The following is a 19,207-nucleotide window of genomic DNA, read 5'->3' on the forward strand; positions in this document are numbered from 1 at the left end:
CCTTCTCACTCTCTCTCTCCTTCTCACACTCTCTCTCTCCCTTCTCACTCTCTCTCTATCCTTCCTCTCTCTCTCTCTCTCCTTCTCACACTCTCTCTCTCTCCTTCTCACACTCTCTCTCTCCTTCTCACTCTCTCTCTATCTCCTTCTCTCACACTCTCATCTCCTTCTCACTCTCTCTCTCTCATCCCTTCTCACACTCTCTCTCTCTCTCCTTCTCACACTCTCTCTCTCCTTCTCACACTCTCTCTCCTTCTCACTCTCTCTCTCCTTCTCACACTCTCTCTCTCCTTCTCACACTCTCTCTCCTCCTCTCACTCTCCTCCTTCTCACACTCTCTCTCCTTCTCACTCTCTCTCTCCTTCTCACACTCTCTCTCTCCTTCTCACACTCTCTCTCTCCTTCTCACTCTCTCTCTCTCCTTCTCACTCTCTCTCTCTCCTTCTCACTCTCTCTCTCTCCTTCTCACACTCTCTCTCTTCCTTCTCACTCTCTCTCTCTCCACTCTCTCTCCTTCTCACTCTCTCTCTCCTTCTCACTCTCTCTCTCTCCTTCACACTCTCTCTCTCCTTCTCACTCTCTCTCTCTCCTTCTCACTCTCTCTCTCTTCTCACACTCTCTCTCTCTTCCTTCTCACTCTCTCTCTCTCCTTCTCACACTCTCTCTCTCCTTCTCACTCTCTCTCTCTCCTTTCACACTCTCTCTCTCCTTCTCACTCTCTCTCTCTCCTTCTCACTCTCTCTCTCTCCTTCTCACTCTCTCTCTCTCCTTCTCACACTCTCTCTCTCCTTCTCACACTCTCTCTCTCTCCCTTCTCACACTCTCTCTCCTTCTCACTCTGTCTCTCCTCTCCTTCTCACACTCTCTGTCTCCTTCCTCACTCTCTCTCTCTCCTTCTCACACTCTCTCTCAACTTCTCACACTCTCTCTCTCCTTCTCACACTCTCTCTCTCCCTTCTCACACTCTCTCTCTCTCCTCTCTCACACTCTCTCTCTCCTGACACTCTCTCTCTCCTTCTCACTCTCTCTCTCCTTGTCACACTCTCTCTCTCCTTCTCACTCTCTCTCTCCCTTCTCACACACTCTCTCTCTCCTTCTCACACTCTCTCTCTCCTTCTCACACTCTCTCTCTCTCCTTCTCACACCTCTCTCTCCTTCTCACACTCTCTCTCTCTCCTTCTCACACACTCTCTCTCTCCTTCTCACACTCTCTCTCCTTCTCACACTCTCTCTCTCCTTCTCACACTCTCTCTCTCCTTCTCACACTCTCTCTCTCCTTCTCACACTCTCTCTTCTCACACTCTCTCTCTCCTTCTCACACTCTCTCTCCTTCTCACACACTCTCTCCTTCTCACACTCTCTCTCCTTCTCACACTCTCTCTCCTTCTCACACTCTCTCTCTCTCCTTCTCACTCTCTCTCTCTCTCCTTCTCACACTCTCACTCCTTCTCACACTCTCTCCTTCTCACACTCTCTCTCCCTTCTCACACTCTCTCTCTCCCTTCTCACACACTCTCTCTCTCCTTCTCACTCTCTCTCTCTCTCCTTCTCACACTCTCTCTCTCATTCTCACACTCTCTCTCTCCTTCTCACACTCTCTCTCCTTCTCACACACTCTCTCCTTCTCACACTCTCTCTCCTTCTCACACTCTCTCTCCTTCTCACACTCTCTCTCCTTCTCACACTCTCTCTCTCTCCTTCTCACTCTCTCTCTCCTTCTCACACTCTCTCTCCTTCTCACACTCTCTCCTTCTCACACTCTCTCTCCCTTCTCACACTCTCTCTCTCCTTCTCACACTCTCTCTCTCTCCTTCTCACTCTCTCTCTCTCTCCTTCTCACACTCTCTCTCCTTCTCACACTCTCTCTCCTTCTCACACTCTCTCTCCTTCTCACACTCTCTCTCCTTCTCACACTCTCTCTCTCCTTCTCACACTCTCTCTCTCCTTCTCACACTCTCTCTCCTTCTCACACTCTCTCTCTCCTTCTCACACTCTCTCTCCTTCTCACACACTCTCTCCTTCTCACACTCTCTCTCCTTCTCACACTCTCTCTCCTTCTCACACTCTCTCTCTCTCCTTCTCACTCTCTCTCTCCTTCTCACACTCTCTCTCCTTCTCACACTCTCTCCTTCTCACACTCTCTCTCCCTTCTCACACTCTCTCTCTCCCTTCTCACACACTCTCTCTCTCCTTCTCACACTCTCTCTCTTCTTCTCACACTCTCTCTCTCTTCCTTCTCACACTCTCTCTCCCTTCTCACACTCTCTCTCTCCTTCTCACACTCTCTCTCCCTTCTCACACTCTCTCTCTCTCCTTCTCACTCTCTCTCTCTCCTTCTCACAGTCTCTCTCTCTCCTTCTCACACTCTCTCTCTCTCTCCTTCTCACACCCTCTCTCTCCCTTCTCACACTCTCTCTCTCTCCTTCTCACTCTCTCTCTCTCCTTCTCACACTCTCTCTCCCTGCTCTCACACTCTCTCTCCTTCTCACACTCTCTCTCTCTCCTTCTCACACTTTCTCTCTCCTTCTCACACTCTCTCTCTCTGCTTCTCACTCTCTCTCTCTCCTTCTCACTCTCTCTCTCTCCCTTCTCACACTCTCTCTCTCCCTTCTCACACTCTCTCTCCCTTCTCACACTCTCTCTCTCCTTCTCACTCTCTCTCTCTCCTTCTCACTCTCTCTCTCTCCTTCTCACACTCTCTCTCTCCCTGCTCACACTCTCTCTCTCCTTCTCACACTCTCTCTCTCTCCTTCTCACACTCTCTCCTTCTCACTCTCTCTCCATTCTCACACTCTCTCCTTCTCACACTCTCTCTCTCCTTCTCACTCTCTCTCTCTCCTTCTCACTCTCTCTCTCTCCTTCTCACTCTCTCTCTCCCTGCTCACACTCTCTCTCTCCTTCTCACACTCTCTCTCTCTCCTTCTCACACTCACTCTCTCCTTCTCACTCTCTCTCTCTCCCTTCTCTCACACTCTCTCTCCATCTCACACTCTCTCTCTCTCCTTCTCACACTCTCTTTCCCTTCTCACTCTCTCTCTCTCCTTCTCACACTCTCTCTCTCTCCTTCTCACACTCTCTCTCTCTCCTTCTCACTCTCTCTCCCTTCTCACACTCTCTCTCTCCTTCTCACACTCTCTCTCTCCTTCTCACTCTCTCTCTTTCCCTTCTCACTCTCTCTCTCTCCTTCTCACACTCTCTCTCTTCCTTCTCACACTCTCTCTCTCTCCTTCTCACACTCTCTCTCCTTCTCACTCTCTCTCTCTCTCCTTCTCACACTTTCTCTCCTTCTCACACTCTCTCTCTCTCCTTCTCACACTCTCTCTCTTCCTTCTCACACTCGCTCTCTCCTTCTCACACTCTCTCTCTCTCCTTCTCACACTCTCTCTCCTTCTCACACTCTCTCTCACCTTCTCACACTCTCTCTCTCCTTCTCACACTCTCTCTCCTTCTCACACTCTCTCTCTCCCTTCTCACACTCTCTCTCTCCCTTCTCACACTCTCTCTCCTTCTCACACTCTCTCTCCTTCTCACTCTCTCTCCTCACACTCTCTCTCCTTCTCACTCTCTCTCTCCTTCTCACTCTCTCTCTCCTTCTCACTCTCTCTCTCCTTCTCACACTCTCTCTCTCCTTCTCACTCTCTCTCTCTCCTTCTCACTCTCTCTCCTTCTCACTCTCTCTCTCCTTCTCACTCTCTCTCTCCTTCTCACTCTCTCTCTATCCTTCTCTCTCTCTCTCTCTCCTTCTCACACTCTCTCTCTCTCCTTCTCACACTCTCTCTCTCCTTCTCACTCTCTCTCTCTCCTTCTCACTCTCTCCTTCTCACTCTCTCTCTCCTTCTCACACTCTCTCTCTCCTTCTCACACTCTCTCTCTCTCTCCTTCTCACACTCTCTCTCTCTCTCCTTCTCACACTCTCTCTCTCCTTCTCACACTCTCTCTCCCCTTCTCACACTCTCTCTCCTTCTCACACTCTCTCTCTCCTTCTCACACTCTCTCTCTCCTTCTCACACTCTCTCTCTCCTTCTCACACTCTCTCTCTCCTTCTCACACTCAATTCAATTCAATTTCAATTCAATTCAAATGCTTTATTGGCATGAAAGTTTACAGAGAACCATATTGCCAAAGCTTACATAGCAAAAAGGTACAGTTTTCCAACATTCTGTAGGTGTCAATCGATTTGACATTTGTTGGGTACATACAATATTACTTTTAAACAATATTAATTTTAAACAGTCTTTGTACTTCATTTGGTACGTTCAATATTAATTTTAAACAGTCTTAATTTTAAACAGTCCTCAGGTTGTGACATGTTGTTACATATTTGGCCCCAAGGTATGGTCTGTCTCCTTCTCCTAGGACTAATCTCAATTTTGACAGGTCATCCAATTCCTTGAAATCTGGGGTTGTTTGGCTTAGCTTGTTGAATAATATGTTTCTTGATGTGTTGAATTTTTCGCATTTTAGGAGGAAATGCAGCTCTGTTTCAACCTCGCCGGCCAGACATTGATCGCATATTCTATTCTCTCTAGGCTGCCAGGATTTCTTGTATCTGCCTTTTTCAATTTCCAGTTGGTGGTCGCTTAGTCTGTACCTGGTGAGGGTCTGTCTCTGTTTTGTGTCTCTGATGGTCGTGAGGTAGTCTGCCAGTTTATATTCTCTTTTTAGGGCCCGGTAACATTCTAATCTGCTTTGGCTTTCGGTTATTTTGTTCCAATGTTCCAGGTAGGTTTCTTTGCATTTTTTAATGATTTGGTTCACTCGGATTGGTGTTTGGACGGCTGTGTTGGTCTGGGGCTGGTCAGGGTCCGGCTGAGTACTTAGTTTCAGTAGCAGCTGACTCAGGGGACTCTTTTCTGGGTTTAGCTCTTGGGTCTGAAAGGCTTTGAAATGAAGGGTGTCTGGGGAGCTAGATTTGAGGTGATTTAGGAAGTTTAGTGCTCGTTTTTGGATGTTTATTATCAGTGGGTATCTGCCTAGTTCGGCTCTGCATGCATTTGTTGGCGTTTTTCTTTGGGTGCGAAGGATGCTTCGGCAGAATTCTGCATGTAGGGCTTCTATTGTGTGTTTTTCCCATTTAGTGTAGCTTTGGTGATTTAGCGGGCCCCATACTTCACTACCGTACAGTGCAATGGGCAGGATTATGCTGTCAAATATTTTGAGCCAGATTTTGATTGGGATTTGGATGTTGTAGAATTTTCTTTTTATTGCATATAGGGCTCTTCGGGCTTTTTCTTTTAGTGCATTCACTGCTATGCTGAAGCTCCCTGATGCTGTAATAGTTAGACCAAGGTAGGTGTAGCTCATAGTGTGTCCTATAGTGGTATCACTGAGGGTAAACTGGTATTTGTTTTCCTGACATCTGGGCCTTTTTTGAAAAATCATGATGTTGGTTTTCTTTAGATTTACTGTTAGAGCCCAATTTTGGCAGTATTTGTCGAGTAGGTCTAGTTGTTGCTGTAATCCCTGTTCTGTGGGAGACAGCAGAACCAGGTCGTCCGCATAGAACAGGGATTTCACTTCTCCATCCAGGAGACGGAGACCTGGTGACTCGCTTTGCTCCAGCATGTCTGCTAATTCATTTATGTATATGTTAAACAGGGTCGGGCTCAAATTGCAACCCTGCCGGACGCCTCTTCTCTGGGTGAAGAAATCGGTGCGTTTGTCTCCAATTTTGACCCCGCATTTGTTTTTCAGATACATTGATTTAATAAGGTCATAGACTTTGCCCCCTATTCCACACTGAAGAAGTTTATAATAGAGCCCTTCGTGCCATATAGAGTCAAAGGCTTTCTTGAAGTCGATGAAACAGGCGAATATTTTCCCATTTTTTGTTTGGTGTTTATGTTTTTCAATGAGGGTGTGAAGGGTATAGATATGGTCGGCGGTGCGGTGTTTTGGAAGAAAGCCTATTTGGTTTTTTCTGAGGATATTATGTTTGTTAAGAAAATCAAGTAATCTACTATTTAGAATACTGCAGAATAACTTCCCTAGACAACTGTTGACACAGATGCCGCGGTAGTTATTTGGGTCTGATTTGTTTCCACTTTTATATATGGGGGAGATTAGTCCTTGGCACCAGATATCGGGAATACTCTCTCTCTCCGTCGTGTCTTACTCTCTCTCTCCGTCGTGTCTCACTCTCTCTCTCCGTCGTGTCTTATTCTCTCTCCGTCGTGTCTCACTCTCTCTCTCCGTCGTGTCTTAATCTCTCTTTCCGTCGTGTCTTACTCCAATTCCAATTCCAATTAAAATGCTTTATTGGCATGAAAGTTTACAGAGAACCATATTGCCAAAGCTTACATAGCAAAAAGGTACAGTTTTCCAACATTCTGTAGGTGTCAATCGATTTGACATTTGTTGGGTACATACAATATTACTTTTAAACAATATTAATTTTAAACAGTCTTTGTACTTCATTTGGTACGTTCAATATTAATTTTAAACAGTCTTAATTTTAAACAGTCCTCAGGTTGTGACATGTTGTTACATATTTGGCCCCAAGGTATGGTCTGTCTCCTTCTCCTAGGACTAATCTCAATTTTGACAGATCATCCAATTCCTTGAAATCTGGGGTTGTTTGGCTTAGCCTGTTGAATAATATGTTTCTTGATGTGTTGAATTTTTCGCATTTTAGGAGGAAATGCATTTCTGTTTCAACCTCGCCAGCCAGACATTGATCGCATATTCTATTCTCTCTAGGCTGCCAGGATTTCTTGTATCTGCCTTTTTCAATTTCCAGTTGGTGGTCGCTTAGTCTGTACCTGGTGAGGGTCTGTCTCTGTTTTGTGTCTCTGATGGTCGTGAGGTAGTCTGCCAGTTTATATTCTCTTTTTAGGGCCCGGTAACATTCTAATCTGCTTTGGCTTTCGGTTATTTTGTTCCAGTGTTCCAGGTAGGTTTCTTTGCATTTTTTAATGATTTGGTTCACTCGGATTGGTGTTTGGGCGGCTGTGTTGGTCTGGGGCTGGTCAGGGTCCGGCTGAGTACTTAGTTTCCGTAGCAGCTGACTCAGGGGACTCTTTTCTGGGTTTAGCTCTTGGGTCTGAAAGGCTTTGAAATGAAGGGTGTCTGGGGAGCTAGATTTGAGGTGATTTAGGAAGTTTAGTGCTCGTTTTTGGATGTTTATTATCAGTGGGTATCTGCCTAGTTCGGCTCTGCATGCATTTGTTGGCGTTTTCCTTTGGGTGCGAAGGATGCTTCGGCAGAATTCTGCATGTAGGGCTTCTATTGTATGTTTTTCCCATTTAGTGTAGCTTTGGTGATTTAGCGGGCCCCATACTTCACTACCGTACAGTGCAATGGGCAGGATTATGCTGTCAAATATTTTGAGCCAGATTTTGATTGGGATTTGGATGTTGTAGAATTTCTCTCTCTCCGTCGTGTCTTAATCTCTCTTTCCGTCGTGTCTTACTCTCTCTCTCCGTCGTGTCTTAATCTCTCTTTCCGTCGTGTCTTACTCTCTCTCCATCGTGTCTCTCTCTCTCTCTCCGTCGTGTCTCACTCTCTCTCTCCGTCGTGTCTCACTCTCTCTCTCCGTCGTGTCTCACTCTCTCTCTCCGTCGTGTCTCACTCTCTCTCTCCGTCGTGTCTCACTCTCTCTCTCCGTCGTGTCTCACTCTCTCTTTCCGTCGTGTCTCACTCTCTCTCTCCGTCGTGTCTCACTCTCTCTCTCCGTCGTGTCTCACTCTCTCTCTCCATCGTGTCTCACGCTCTCTCCGTCGTGTCTCACTCTCTCTCTCCGTCGTGTCTCACTCTCTCTCTCCGTCGTGTCTCACTCTCTCTCTCCGTCGTGTCTCACTCTCTCTCTCCGTCGTGTCTCACTCTCTCTCTCCGTCGTGTCTCACTCTCTCTCTCCGTCGTGTCTCACTCTCTCTCTCCGTCGTGTCTTACTCTCTCTCTCTCCGTCGTGTCTCACTCTCTCTCTCCGTCGTGTCTCACTCTCTCTCTCCGTCGTGTCTTAATCTCTCTCTCCGTCGTGTCTCACTCTCTCTCTCCGTCGTGTCTCACTCTCTCTCTCCGTCGTGTCTCACACTCTCTCTCCGTCGTGTCTCACTCTCTCTCTCCGTCGTGTCTCACTCTCTCTCTCCGTCGTGTCTCACTCTCTCTCTCCGTCGTGTCTCACTCTCTCTCTCCGTCGTGTCTCACTCTCTCTCTCCGTCGTGTCTCACTCTCTCTCTCCGTCGTGTCTCACTCTCTCCGTCGTGTCTCACTCTCTCTCTCCGTCGTGTCTCACTCTCTCTCTCCGTCGTGTCTCACTCTCTCTCTCCGTCGTGTCTCACTCTCTCTCTCCGTCGTGTCTCACTCTCTCTCTCCGTCGTGTCTCACTCTCTCTCTCCGTCGTGTCTCACTCTCTCCGTCGTGTCTCACTCTCTCTCTCCGTCGTGTCTCACTCTCTCTCTCCGTCGTGTCTCACTCTCTCTCTCCGTCGTGTCTCACTCTCTCTCTCCGTCGTGTCTCACTCTCTCTCTCCGTCGTGTCTCACTCTCTCTCTCCGTCGTGTCTCACTCTCTCTCTCCGTCGTGTCTTACTCTCTCTCTCCGTCGTGTCTTACTCTCTCTCGCCGTCGTGTCTTACTCTCTCTCTCCGTCGTGTCTCACTCTCTCTCTCCGTCGTGTCTTACTCTCTCTCTCCGTCGTGTCTTACTCTCTCTCTCCGTCGTGTCTCTCTCTCTCTCTCCGTCGTGTCTCACTCTCTCTCCGTCGTGTCTCACTCTCTCTCCGTCGTGTCTCACTCTCTCTCTCCGTCGTGTCTCACTCTCTCTCTCCGTCGTGTCTCACTCTCTCTCTCCGTCGTGTCTCACTCTCTCTCTCCGTCGTGTCTCTCTCTCTCTCTCCGTCGTGTCTCACTCTCTCTCCGTCGTGTCTCACTCTCTCTCTCCGTCGTGTCTTACTCTCTCTCTCCGTCGTGTCTCACTCTCTCTCTCCGTCGTGTCTCACTCTCTCTCTCCGTCGTGTCTTACTCTCTCTCTCCGTCGTGTCTCACTCTCTCTCTCCGTCGTGTCTCACTCTCTCTCTCCGTCGTGTCTCACTCTCTCTCTCCGTCGTGTCTCACTCTCTCTCTCCGTCGTGTCTCACTCTCTCTCTCCGTCGTGTCTCACTCTCTCTCTCCGTCGTGTCTCACTCTCTCTCTCCGTCGTGTCTCACTCTCTCCGTCGTGTCTCACTCTCTCTCTCCGTCGTGTCTCACTCTCTCTCTCCGTCGTGTCTTACTCTCTCTCGCCGTCGTGTCTTACTCTCTCTCTCCGTCGTGTCTCACTCTCTCTCTCCGTCGTGTCTTACTCTCTCTCTCCGTCGTGTCTTACTCTCTCTCTCCGTCGTGTCTCTCTCTCTCTCTCCGTCGTGTCTCACTCTCTCTCTCCGTCGTGTCTTACTCTCTCTCTCCGTCGTGTCTCTCTCTCTCTCTCCGTCGTGTCTCTCTCTCTCTCTCCGTCGTGTCTCACTCTCTCTCCGTCGTGTCTCACTCTCTCTCTCCGTCGTGTCTCACTCTCTCTCTCCGTCGTGTCTCACTCTCTCTCTCCGTCGTGTCTCTCTCTCTCTCTCCGTCGTGTCTCACTCTCTCTCCGTCGTGTCTCACTCTCTCTCTCCGTCGTGTCTTACTCTCTCTCTCCGTCGTGTCTCACTCTCTCTCTCCGTCGTGTCTCACTCTCTCTCTCCGTCGTGTCTTACTCTCTCTCTCCGTCGTGTCTTACTCTCTCTCTCCGTCGTGTCTCACTCTCTCTCTCCGTCGTGTCTCACTCTCTCTCTCCGTCGTGTCTCACTCTCTCTCTCCGTCGTGTCTCACTCTCTCTCTCCGTCGTGTCTCACTCTCTCTCTCCGTCGTGTCTCACTCTCTCTCTCCGTCGTGTCTCACTCTCTCCGTCGTGTCTCACTCTCTCTCTCCGTCGTGTCTCACTCTCTCTCTCCGTCGTGTCTCACTCTCTCTCTCCGTCGTGTCTTACTCTCTCTCGCCGTCGTGTCTTACTCTCTCTCTCCGTCGTGTCTCACTCTCTCTCTCCGTCGTGTCTTACTCTCTCTCTCCGTCGTGTCTTACTCTCTCTCTCCGTCGTGTCTCTCTCTCTCTCTCCGTCGTGTCTCACTCTCTCTCCGTCGTGTCTCACTCTCTCTCTCCGTCGTGTCTCACTCTCTCTCTCCGTCGTGTCTCACTCTCTCTCTCCGTCGTGTCTCACTCTCTCTCTCCGTCGTGTCTCACTCTCTCTCTCCGTCGTGTCTCTCTCTCTCTCTCCGTCGTGTCTCACTCTCTCTCTCCGTCGTGTCTCTCTCTCTCTCTCCGTCGTGTCTCACTCTCTCTCCGTCGTGTCTCACTCTCTCTCTCCGTCGTGTCTCACTCTCTCTCTCCGTCGTGTCTCTCTCTCTCTCTCCGTCGTGTCTCACTCTCTCTCCGTCGTGTCTCACTCTCTCTCTCCGTCGTGTCTCACTCTCTCTCTCCGTCGTGTCTCACTCTCTCTCTCCGTCGTGTCTCACTCTCTCTCTCCGTCGTGTCTCACTCTCTCTCTCCGTCGTGTCTCTCTCTCTCTCTCCGTCGTGTCTCACTCTCTCTCTCCGTCGTGTCTCACTCTCTCCGTCGTGTCTCACTCTCTCTCTCCGTCGTGTCTTACTCTCTCTCTCCGTCGTGTCTTACTCTCTCTCTCCGTCGTGTCTCTCTCTCTCTCTCCGTCGTGTCTCACTCTCTCTCCGTCGTGTCTCACTCTCTCTCTCCGTCGTGTCTCACTCTCTCTCTCCGTCGTGTCTCACTCTCTCTCTCCGTCGTGTCTCACTCTCTCTCTCCGTCGTGTCTCACTCTCTCTCTCCGTCGTGTCTCTCTCCCTCTCTCCGTCGTGTCTCACTCTCTCTCCGTCGTGTCTCACTCTCTCTCTCCGTCGTGTCTTACTCTCTCTCTCCGTCGTGTCTCACTCTCTCTCTCCGTCGTGTCTCACTCTCTCTCTCCGTCGTGTCTTACTCTCTCTCTCCGTCGTGTCTTACTCTCTCTCTCCGTCGTGTCTCACTCTCTCTCTCCGTCGTGTCTCACTCTCTCTCTCCGTCGTGTCTCACTCTCTCTCTCCGTCGTGTCTCACTCTCTCTCTCCGTCGTGTCTCACTCTCTCTCTCCGTCGTGTCTCACTCTCTCTCTCCGTCGTGTCTCACTCTCTCTCTCCGTCGTGTCTCACTCTCTCCGTCGTGTCTCACTCTCTCTCTCCGTCGTGTCTCACTCTCTCTCTCCGTCGTGTCTCACTCTCTGTCTCCGTCGTGTCTTACTCTCTCTCGCCGTCGTGTCTTACTCTCTCTCTCCGTCGTGTCTCACTCTCTCTCTCCGTCGTGTCTTACTCTCTCTCTCCGTCGTGTCTTACTCTCTCTCTCCGTCGTGTCTCTCTCTCTCTCTCCGTCGTGTCTCACTCTCTCTCCGTCGTGTCTCACTCTCTCTCTCCGTCGTGTCTCACTCTCTCTCTCCGTCGTGTCTCACTCTCTCTCTCCGTCGTGTCTCACTCTCTCTCTCCGTCGTGTCTCTCTCTCTCTCTCCGTCGTGTCTCACTCTCTCTCCGTCGTGTCTCACTCTCTCTCTCCGTCGTGTCTTACTCTCTCTCTCCGTCGTGTCTCACTCTCTCTCTCCGTCGTGTCTCACTCTCTCTCTCCGTCGTGTCTTACTCTCTCTCTCCGTCGTGTCTTACTCTCTCTCGCCGTCGTGTCTTACTCTCTCTCTCCGTCGTGTCTCACTCTCTCTCTCCGTCGTGTCTTACTCTCTCTCTCCGTCGTGTCTTACTCTCTCTCTCCGTCGTGTCTCTCTCTCTCTCTCCGTCGTGTCTCACTCTCTCTCCGTCGTGTCTCACTCTCTCTCTCCGTCGTGTCTCACTCTCTCTCTCCGTCGTGTCTCACTCTCTCTCTCCGTCGTGTCTTACTCTCTCTCTCCGTCGTGTCTTACTCTCTCTCCGTCGTGTCTTACTCTCTCTCTCCGCCGTGTCTTACTCTCTCTCTCTCCGTCGTGTCTCACTCTCTCTCTCCGTCGTGTCTTACTCTCTCTCTCCGTCGTGTCTCTCTCTCTCTCCATCGTGTCTTACTCTCTCTCTCCGTCGTGTCTCACTCTCTCTCTCCGTCGTGTCTTACTCTCTCTCTCCGTCGTGTCTTACTCTCTCTCTCTGTCGTGTCTTACTCTCTCTGTCGTGTCTCACTCTCTCTCTCCGTCGTGTCTTACTCTCTCTCTCCGTCGTGTCTCACTCTCTCTCTCTGTCGTGTCTTACTCTCTCTCTCTGTCGTGTCTCACTCTCTCTCTCCGTCGTGTCTTACTCTCTCTCTCCGTCGTGTCTTACTCTCTCTCTCCGTCGTGTCTCACTCTCTCTCTCCGTCGTGTCTCACTCTCTCTCTCCGCCGTGTCTTACTCTCTCTCTCCGTCGTGTCTCACTCTCTCTCTCTGTCGTGTCTCACTCTCTCTCTCTGTCGTGTCTCACTCTCTCTCTCCGTCGTGTCTTACTCTCTCTCTCCGTCGTGTCTTACTCTCTCTCTCCGTCGTGTCTCACTCTCTCTCTCCGTCGTGTCTCACTCTCTCTCTCCGCCATGTCTCACTCTCTCTCTCCGTCGTGTCTCACTCTCTCTCTCCGTCGTGTCTTACTCTCTCTCTCCGTCGTGTCTTACTCTCTCTCTCTCCGTCGTGTCTTACTCTCTCTCTCCGTCGTGTCTCACTCTCTCTCTCCGTCGTGTCTCACTCTCTCTCTCCGTCGTGTCTCACTCTCTCTCTCCGTCGTGTCTCACTCTCTCTCTCCGTCGTGTCTTACTCTCTCTCTCCGTCGTGTCTTACTCTCTCTCTCCGTCGTGTCTCACTCTCTCTCCGTCGTGTCTCACTCTCTCTCCGTCGTGTCTCACTCTCTCTCTCCGTCGTGTCTTACTCTCTCTCTCCGTCGTGTCTTACTCTCTCTCTCCGTCGTGTCTCTCTCTCTCTCTCCGTCGTGTCTCACTCTCTCTCCGTCGTGTCTCACTCTCTCTCTCCGTCGTGTCTCACTCTCTCTCTCCGTCGTGTCTCACTCTCTCTCTCCGTCGTGTCTCACTCTCTCTCTCCGTCGTGTCTCACTCTCTCTCTCCGTCGTGTCTTACTCTCTCTCTCCGTCATGTCTCACTCTCTCTCTCCGTCGTGTCTCACTCTCTCTCTCTGTCGTGTCTCACTCTCTCTCTCCGTCGTGTCTTACTCTCTCTCTCCGTCGTGTCTTACTCTCTCTCTCCGTCGTGTCTTACTCTCTCTCTCCGTCGTGTCTCACTCTCTCTCCGTCGTGTCTCACTCTCTCTCTCCGTCGTGTCTCACTCTCTCTCTCCATCGTGTCTCTCTCTCTCCGTCGTGTCTTACTCTCTCTCTCCGTCATGTCTTACTCTCCCTCTCCGTCGTGTCTCACTCTCTCTCTCCGTCGTGTCTTACTCTCTCTCTCCGTCGTGTCTTACTCTCTCTCTCCGTCGTGTCTTAATCTCTCTCTCCGTCGTGTCTTAATCTCTCTCTCCGTCGTGTCTCACTCTCTCTCTCCGTCGTGTCTTACTCTCTCTCTCCGTCGTGTCTCACTCTCTCTCTCCGTCGTGTCTTACTCAGTTCAGTTCAGTTCAGTTCAGTTCAAATGCTTTATTGGCATGAAAGTTTACAGAGAACCATATTGCCAAAGCTTACATAGCAAAAAGGTACCGTTTTCCAACATTCTGTAGGTGTCAATCGATTTGACATTTGTTGGGTACATACAATATTACTTTTAAACAATATTAATTTTAAACAGTCTTTGTACTTCATTTGGTACGTTCAATATTAATTTTAAACAGTCTTAATTTTAAACAGTCCTCAGGTTGTGACATGTTGTTACATATTTGGCCCCTAGGTATGGTCTGTCTCCTTCTCCTAGGACTAATCTCAATTTTGACAGGTCATCCAATTCCTTGAAATCTGGGGTTGTTTGGCTTAGCTTGTTGAATAATATGTTTCTTGATGTGTTGAATTTTTCGCATTTTAGGAGGAAATGCATCTCTGTTTCAACCTCGCCGGCCAGACATTGATCGCATATTCTATTCTCTCTAGGCTGCCAGGATTTCTTGTATCTGCCTTTTTCAATTTCCAGTTGGTGGTCGCTTAGTCTGTACCTGGTGAGGGTCTGTCTCTGTTTTGTGTCTCTGATGGTCGTGAGGTAGTCTGCCAGTTTATATTCTCTTTTTAGGGCCCGGTAACATTCTAATCTGCTTTGGCTTTCGGTTATTTTGTTCCAATGTTCCAGGTAGGTTTCTTTGCATTTTTTAATGATTTGGTTCACTCGGATTGGTGTTTGGACGGCTGTGTTGGTCTGGGGCTGGTCAGGGTCCGGCTGAGTACTTAGTTTCAGTAGCAGCTGACTCAGGGGACTTTTTTCTGGGTTTAGCTCTTGGGTCTGAAAGGCTTTGAAATGAAGGGTGTCTGGGGAGCTAGATTTGAGGTGATTTAGGAAGTTTAGTGCTCGTTTTTGGATGTTTATTATCAGTGGGTATCTGCCTAGTTCGGCTCTGCATGCATTTGTTGGCGTTTTTCTTTGGGTGCGAAGGATGCTTCGGCAGAATTCTGCATGTAGGGCTTCTATTGTGTGTTTTTCCCATTTAGTGTAGCTTTGGTGATTTAGCGGGCCCCATACTTCACTACCGTACAGTGCAATGGGCAGGATTATGCTGTCAAATATTTTGAGCCAGATTTTGATTGGGATTTGGATGTTGTAGAATTTTCTTTTTATTGCATATAGGGCTCTTCGGGCTTTTTCTTTTAGTGCATTCACTGCTATGCTGAAGCTCCCTGATGCTGTAATAGTTAGACCAAGGTAGGTGTAGCTCATAGTGTGTCCTATAGTGGTATCACTGAGGGTAAACTGGTATTTGTTTTCCTGACATCTGGGCCTTTTTTGAAAAATCATGATGTTGGTTTTCTTTAGATTTACTGTTAGAGCCCAATTTTGGCAGTATTTGTCGAGTAGGTCTAGTTGTTGCTGTAATCCCTGTTCTGTGGGAGACAGCAGAACCAGGTCGTCCGCATAGAACAGGGATTTCACTTCTCCATCCAGGAGACGGAGACCTGGTGACTCGCTTTGCTCCAGCATGTCTGCTAATTCATTTATGTATATGTTGAACAGGGTCGGGCTCAAATTGCAGCCCTGCCGGACGCCTCTTCTCTGGGTGAAGAAATCGGTGCGTTTGTCTCCAATTTTGACTCCGTCGTGTCTTAATCTCTCTCTCCGTCGTGTCTTACTCTCTCTCTCCGTCGTGTCTTACTCTCTGATCTCCTTCCACCAGCTCTCCCTTGGCCCTCTCCCTCTGTCCTCCCTCCACCATCTCCCTCATTCTCTGCCCCTCTCTCTCTATCTCTGCCACCACCCCTCTCTCCTATTCTGTTTATCCTCTTTGTTATTTGTCTTATTTTCTCCTCGCTCCACCATTTCACCCTATCCCCTCTCTGTCTCGAACCCGACAGCACCAAGGGAGGCCAGTCGGCCCACCGTGTCGGTGCTGGCTCTTTTGGTCGACCTCCCAGCTGGTTCCACTTCCCTGGGCTCTTTCTCCACAGCCCTGGCCAAACTGTTCCAGTTTCATTCGGATTTTCCAGCCCCACGCAGCTCTCTCGACCTCTCACTCACCAACTCTTCTATGAATCTTGTTTTCTCTTGCCCCCGCCCCCACCGTCCCCCCTCCCTGTATAATCTTTTGTCCCCTGGAGCACACACGTTGTATTTTATGATGGGACAAAGCAGCAAGAGGTTAGCTCGAAACTGAATCCTGCTCCACACACACACACCCCGAATCATTTAAGCCCAGCTTCGAGGCAAACTCACTGCACAATGCATTTGATTTATTGCAGGGAGAGATACCACTGCCTAAAGCATTCTGACCTGACGCCAGTCCTGTCGACGGTGATTGTTAAAAAAAGCACAAACCTTTAGAAAGTGGTTCGACCCGTGGCTTGGCAAAGTAATCCTGCAAGTGATAGCCAAATGCATCCGGTGTTTACCGCACAGAGGGGGTGAAACCAGTCGCATAAAGAGATTCACAGTTTGTAACACCCACCTCATCCCCTTCCTCCTCCGGAGTCTGTGTCTCTGCCTCGTCTCTCTCTGTCTGTCTGTCTGTCTGTCTGTGTGGGGCTCGGCTCCAAGCCACTGAATCGCGCTGCTCTCGCCCAGATACTGGCAGCCTGTCCTCCTCCTCCTCCTCGGCTCACATGCTGCCTTCACAAGAGCTGGGACACAACAGCGAGAAATTACATGAGATCACATTCGGACAGAGAGAGGGAGAGAGCGGAGGTAACGGCGATCGGGAGAAGAGGCTTCGCATTCCCAAGAACCTCGCTCCTGCTCCAAGTCTCTCTACAACCCTCCTCTCTCTCTACAACCCTCCTCTCTCTCGACAACCCTCCTCTCTCTCTCTACGACCCTCCTCTCTCTACGACCCTCCCCTCTCTCTACAACCCTCCTCTCTCTCTCTACAACCCTCTTCTCTCTCTACAACCCTCCTCTCTCTCTCTACAACCCTCTTCTCTCTCTACAACCCCTCTCTCTCTCTACGACCCTCCTCTCTCTCTACAACCCTCCTCTCTCTCTCTACAACCCTCCTCTCTCTCTCTACAACCCCCCTCTCTCTCTACAACCTTCCTCTCTCCCTCGACAACCCTCCTCTCTCTCTACAACCCTCCTCTCTCTCAACAACCTTCCTCTCTCTACAACCCTCCTCTCTCTCTCTACAACCCTCCTCTCTCTACAACCCTCCTCTCTCTCTACAACCCCCCTCTCTCTCTTCAACCCTCCTCTCTCTCTACAACCCTCCTCTCTCTCTACAACCCTCCTCTCTCTCTCTACAACCCTCCTCTCTCTACAACCCTCTTCTCTCTCTACAACCCTCCTCTCTCTCTCTCTCTACGACCCTCCTCTCTCTCTACGACCCTCCCCTCTCTCTACGACCCTCCTCTCTCTCTACAACCCTCCTCTCTCTCTCTACAACCCTCCTCTCTCTCTACAACCTTCCTCTCTCTCTCTACAACCCTCCTCTCTCTCTACAACCTTCCTCTCTCTCTACAACCTTCCTCTCTCTCTCTACAACCCTCCTCTCTCTACAACCCTCCTCTCTCTCTCTACAACCCTCCTCTCTCTACAACCCTCCTCTCTCTCTTCAACCCCCCTCTCTCTCTACAACCCTCCTCTCTCTCTACAACCCTCCTCTCTCTCTACAACCCTCCTCTCTCTCTACAACCCTCCTCCCTCTCTCTACAACCCTCCTCCCTCTCTCTACAACCCTCCTCTCTCTCTACAACCCTCCTCTCTCTCTCTCTACAACCCTCCTCTCTCTCTACAACCCTCCTCTCTCTCTACAACCCTCCTCTCTCCTCTCTCTCTACAACCCTCCTCTCTCTCTCTACAACCCTCCTCTCTCCTCTCTCTCGACAACCCTCCTCTCTCTCTACAACCCTCCTCTCTCTACAACCCTCCTCTCTCTCTCTACAACCCTCCTCTCTCCTCTCTCTCGACAACCCTCCTCTCTCTCTACAACCCTCCTCTCTCTACAACCCTCCTCTCTCTCCACAACCCTCCTCTCTCCTCTCTCTCGACAACCCTCCTCTCTCTCTACAACCCTCCTCTCTCTCCACAACCCTCCTCTCTCTCGACAACCCTCCTCTCTCTCTACAACCCTCCTCTCTCTACAACCCTCCTCTCTCCTCTCTCTCGACAACCCTCCTCTCTCTCTACAACCCTCCTCTCTCTCTCTCTCTACAACCCTCCTCTCTCTCTCTACAACCCTCCTCTCTCTCTCTCTCTCTACAACCCTCCTCTCTCTCTCTACAACCCTCCTCTCTCTCTACAACCCTCCTCTCTCTCCACAACCCTCCCCTCTCCCCCTCTACAACCCTCCTCTCTCTCTACAACCCTCCTCTCTCTCTCTACAACCCTCCTCTCTCTCTCTACAACCCTCCTCTCTCTCTCTACAACCCTCCTCTCTCTCTCTACAACCCTCCTCTCTCTCTACAACCCTCCGCTCTCTCTCTCTACAACCCTCCTCTCTCTCTCTACAACCATCCTCTCTCTCTACAACCCTCCTCTCTCTCTACAACCCTCCTCTCTCTCTCTACAACCCTCCTCTCTCTCTACAACTCTCCTCTCTCTCTACAACCCTCCTCTCTCTCTCTACAACCCTCCTCTCTCCTCTCTCTCGACAACCCTCCTCTCTCTCTACAACCCTCCTCTCTCTACAACCCTCCTCTCTCTCTCCCTCTCTCTCTACAACCCTCCTCTCTCTACAACCCTCCTCTCTCTCCACAACCCTCCTCTCTCCTCTCTCTCGACAACCCTCCTCTCTCTCTACAACCCTCCTCTCTCTACAACCCTCCTCTCTCTCCACAACCCTCCTCTCTCTCTCGACAACCCTCCTCTCTCTCTACAACCCTCCTCTCTCTACAACCCTCCTCTCTCCTCTCTCTCGACAACCCTCCTCTCTCTCTACAACCCTCCTCTCTCTCTACAACCCTCCTCTCTCTCTCTCTCTACAACCCTCCTCTCTCTCTCTACAACCCTCCTCTCTCTCTCTCTACAACCCTCCTCTCTCTCTCTACAACCCTCCTCTCTCTCTCTACAACCCTCCTCTCTCTCTCACAACCCTCCCTCTCTCCCCTCTACAACCCTCCTCTCTCTCTACAACCCTCCTCTCTCTCTCTACAACCCTCCTCTCTCTACAACCCTCCTCTCTCTCTCTACAACCCTCCTCTCTCTCTACAACCCTCCGCTCTCTCTCTCTACAACCCTCCTCTCTCTCTCTACAACCATCCTCTCTCTCTACAACCCTCCTCTCTCTCTACAACCCTCCTCTCTCTCTCTACAACCCTCCTCCCTCTCTCTACAACCCTCCTCTCTCCTCTCTCTCTACAACCCTCTCTCTCTCTCTACAACCCTCCTCTCTCCTCTCTCTCTACAACCCTCCTCTCTCTACAACCCTCCTCTCTCTCTCTCTCTACAACCCTCCTCTCTCTACAACCCTCCTCTCTCTCTCTACAACCCTTCTCTCTCTCTACAACCCTCCTCTCTCTCTCTACAACCCTCCTCTCTCCTCTCTACAACCCTCCTCCCTCTCTCCTACAACCCTCCTCTCTCTCTACAACCCTCCTCTCTCTCTACAACCCTCTTCTCTCTCTCTACAACCCAACTCTCTCTCTCTACAACCCTCCTCTCTCTCTCTACAACCTCCTCTCTCTCTACAACCCTCTTCTCTCTCTCTACAACCCTCC

At 50.3% G+C, this 19,207-nt stretch overlaps 1 protein-coding gene across 2 annotated transcripts in view; it reads right to left on the reverse strand.

The window, feature by feature from the left end:
- The window catches only part of gal3st4 (galactose-3-O-sulfotransferase 4), a 114,723-nt gene that overhangs the window by 91,660 nt on the left and 3,856 nt on the right, over positions 1-19,207 (reverse strand). For both annotated transcript variants that reach the window (XM_085977501.1, XM_085977500.1), the window contains one exon: positions 16,006-16,177. In XM_085977501.1, the coding sequence (XP_085833627.1) occupies positions 16,006-16,010 (5 nt within the window). In that variant the 5' untranslated portion in view covers positions 16,011-16,177. The remainder of the gene's footprint in view (positions 1-16,005; positions 16,178-19,207) is intronic.

Source organism: Somniosus microcephalus, unplaced genomic scaffold (genome assembly GCF_052327205.1).
Source record: "Somniosus microcephalus isolate GS21.2 unplaced genomic scaffold, FLI_Smic_1.0 unresolved_chr4, whole genome shotgun sequence".
Taxonomy (NCBI): Eukaryota; Metazoa; Chordata; class Chondrichthyes; order Squaliformes; family Somniosidae; genus Somniosus; species Somniosus microcephalus.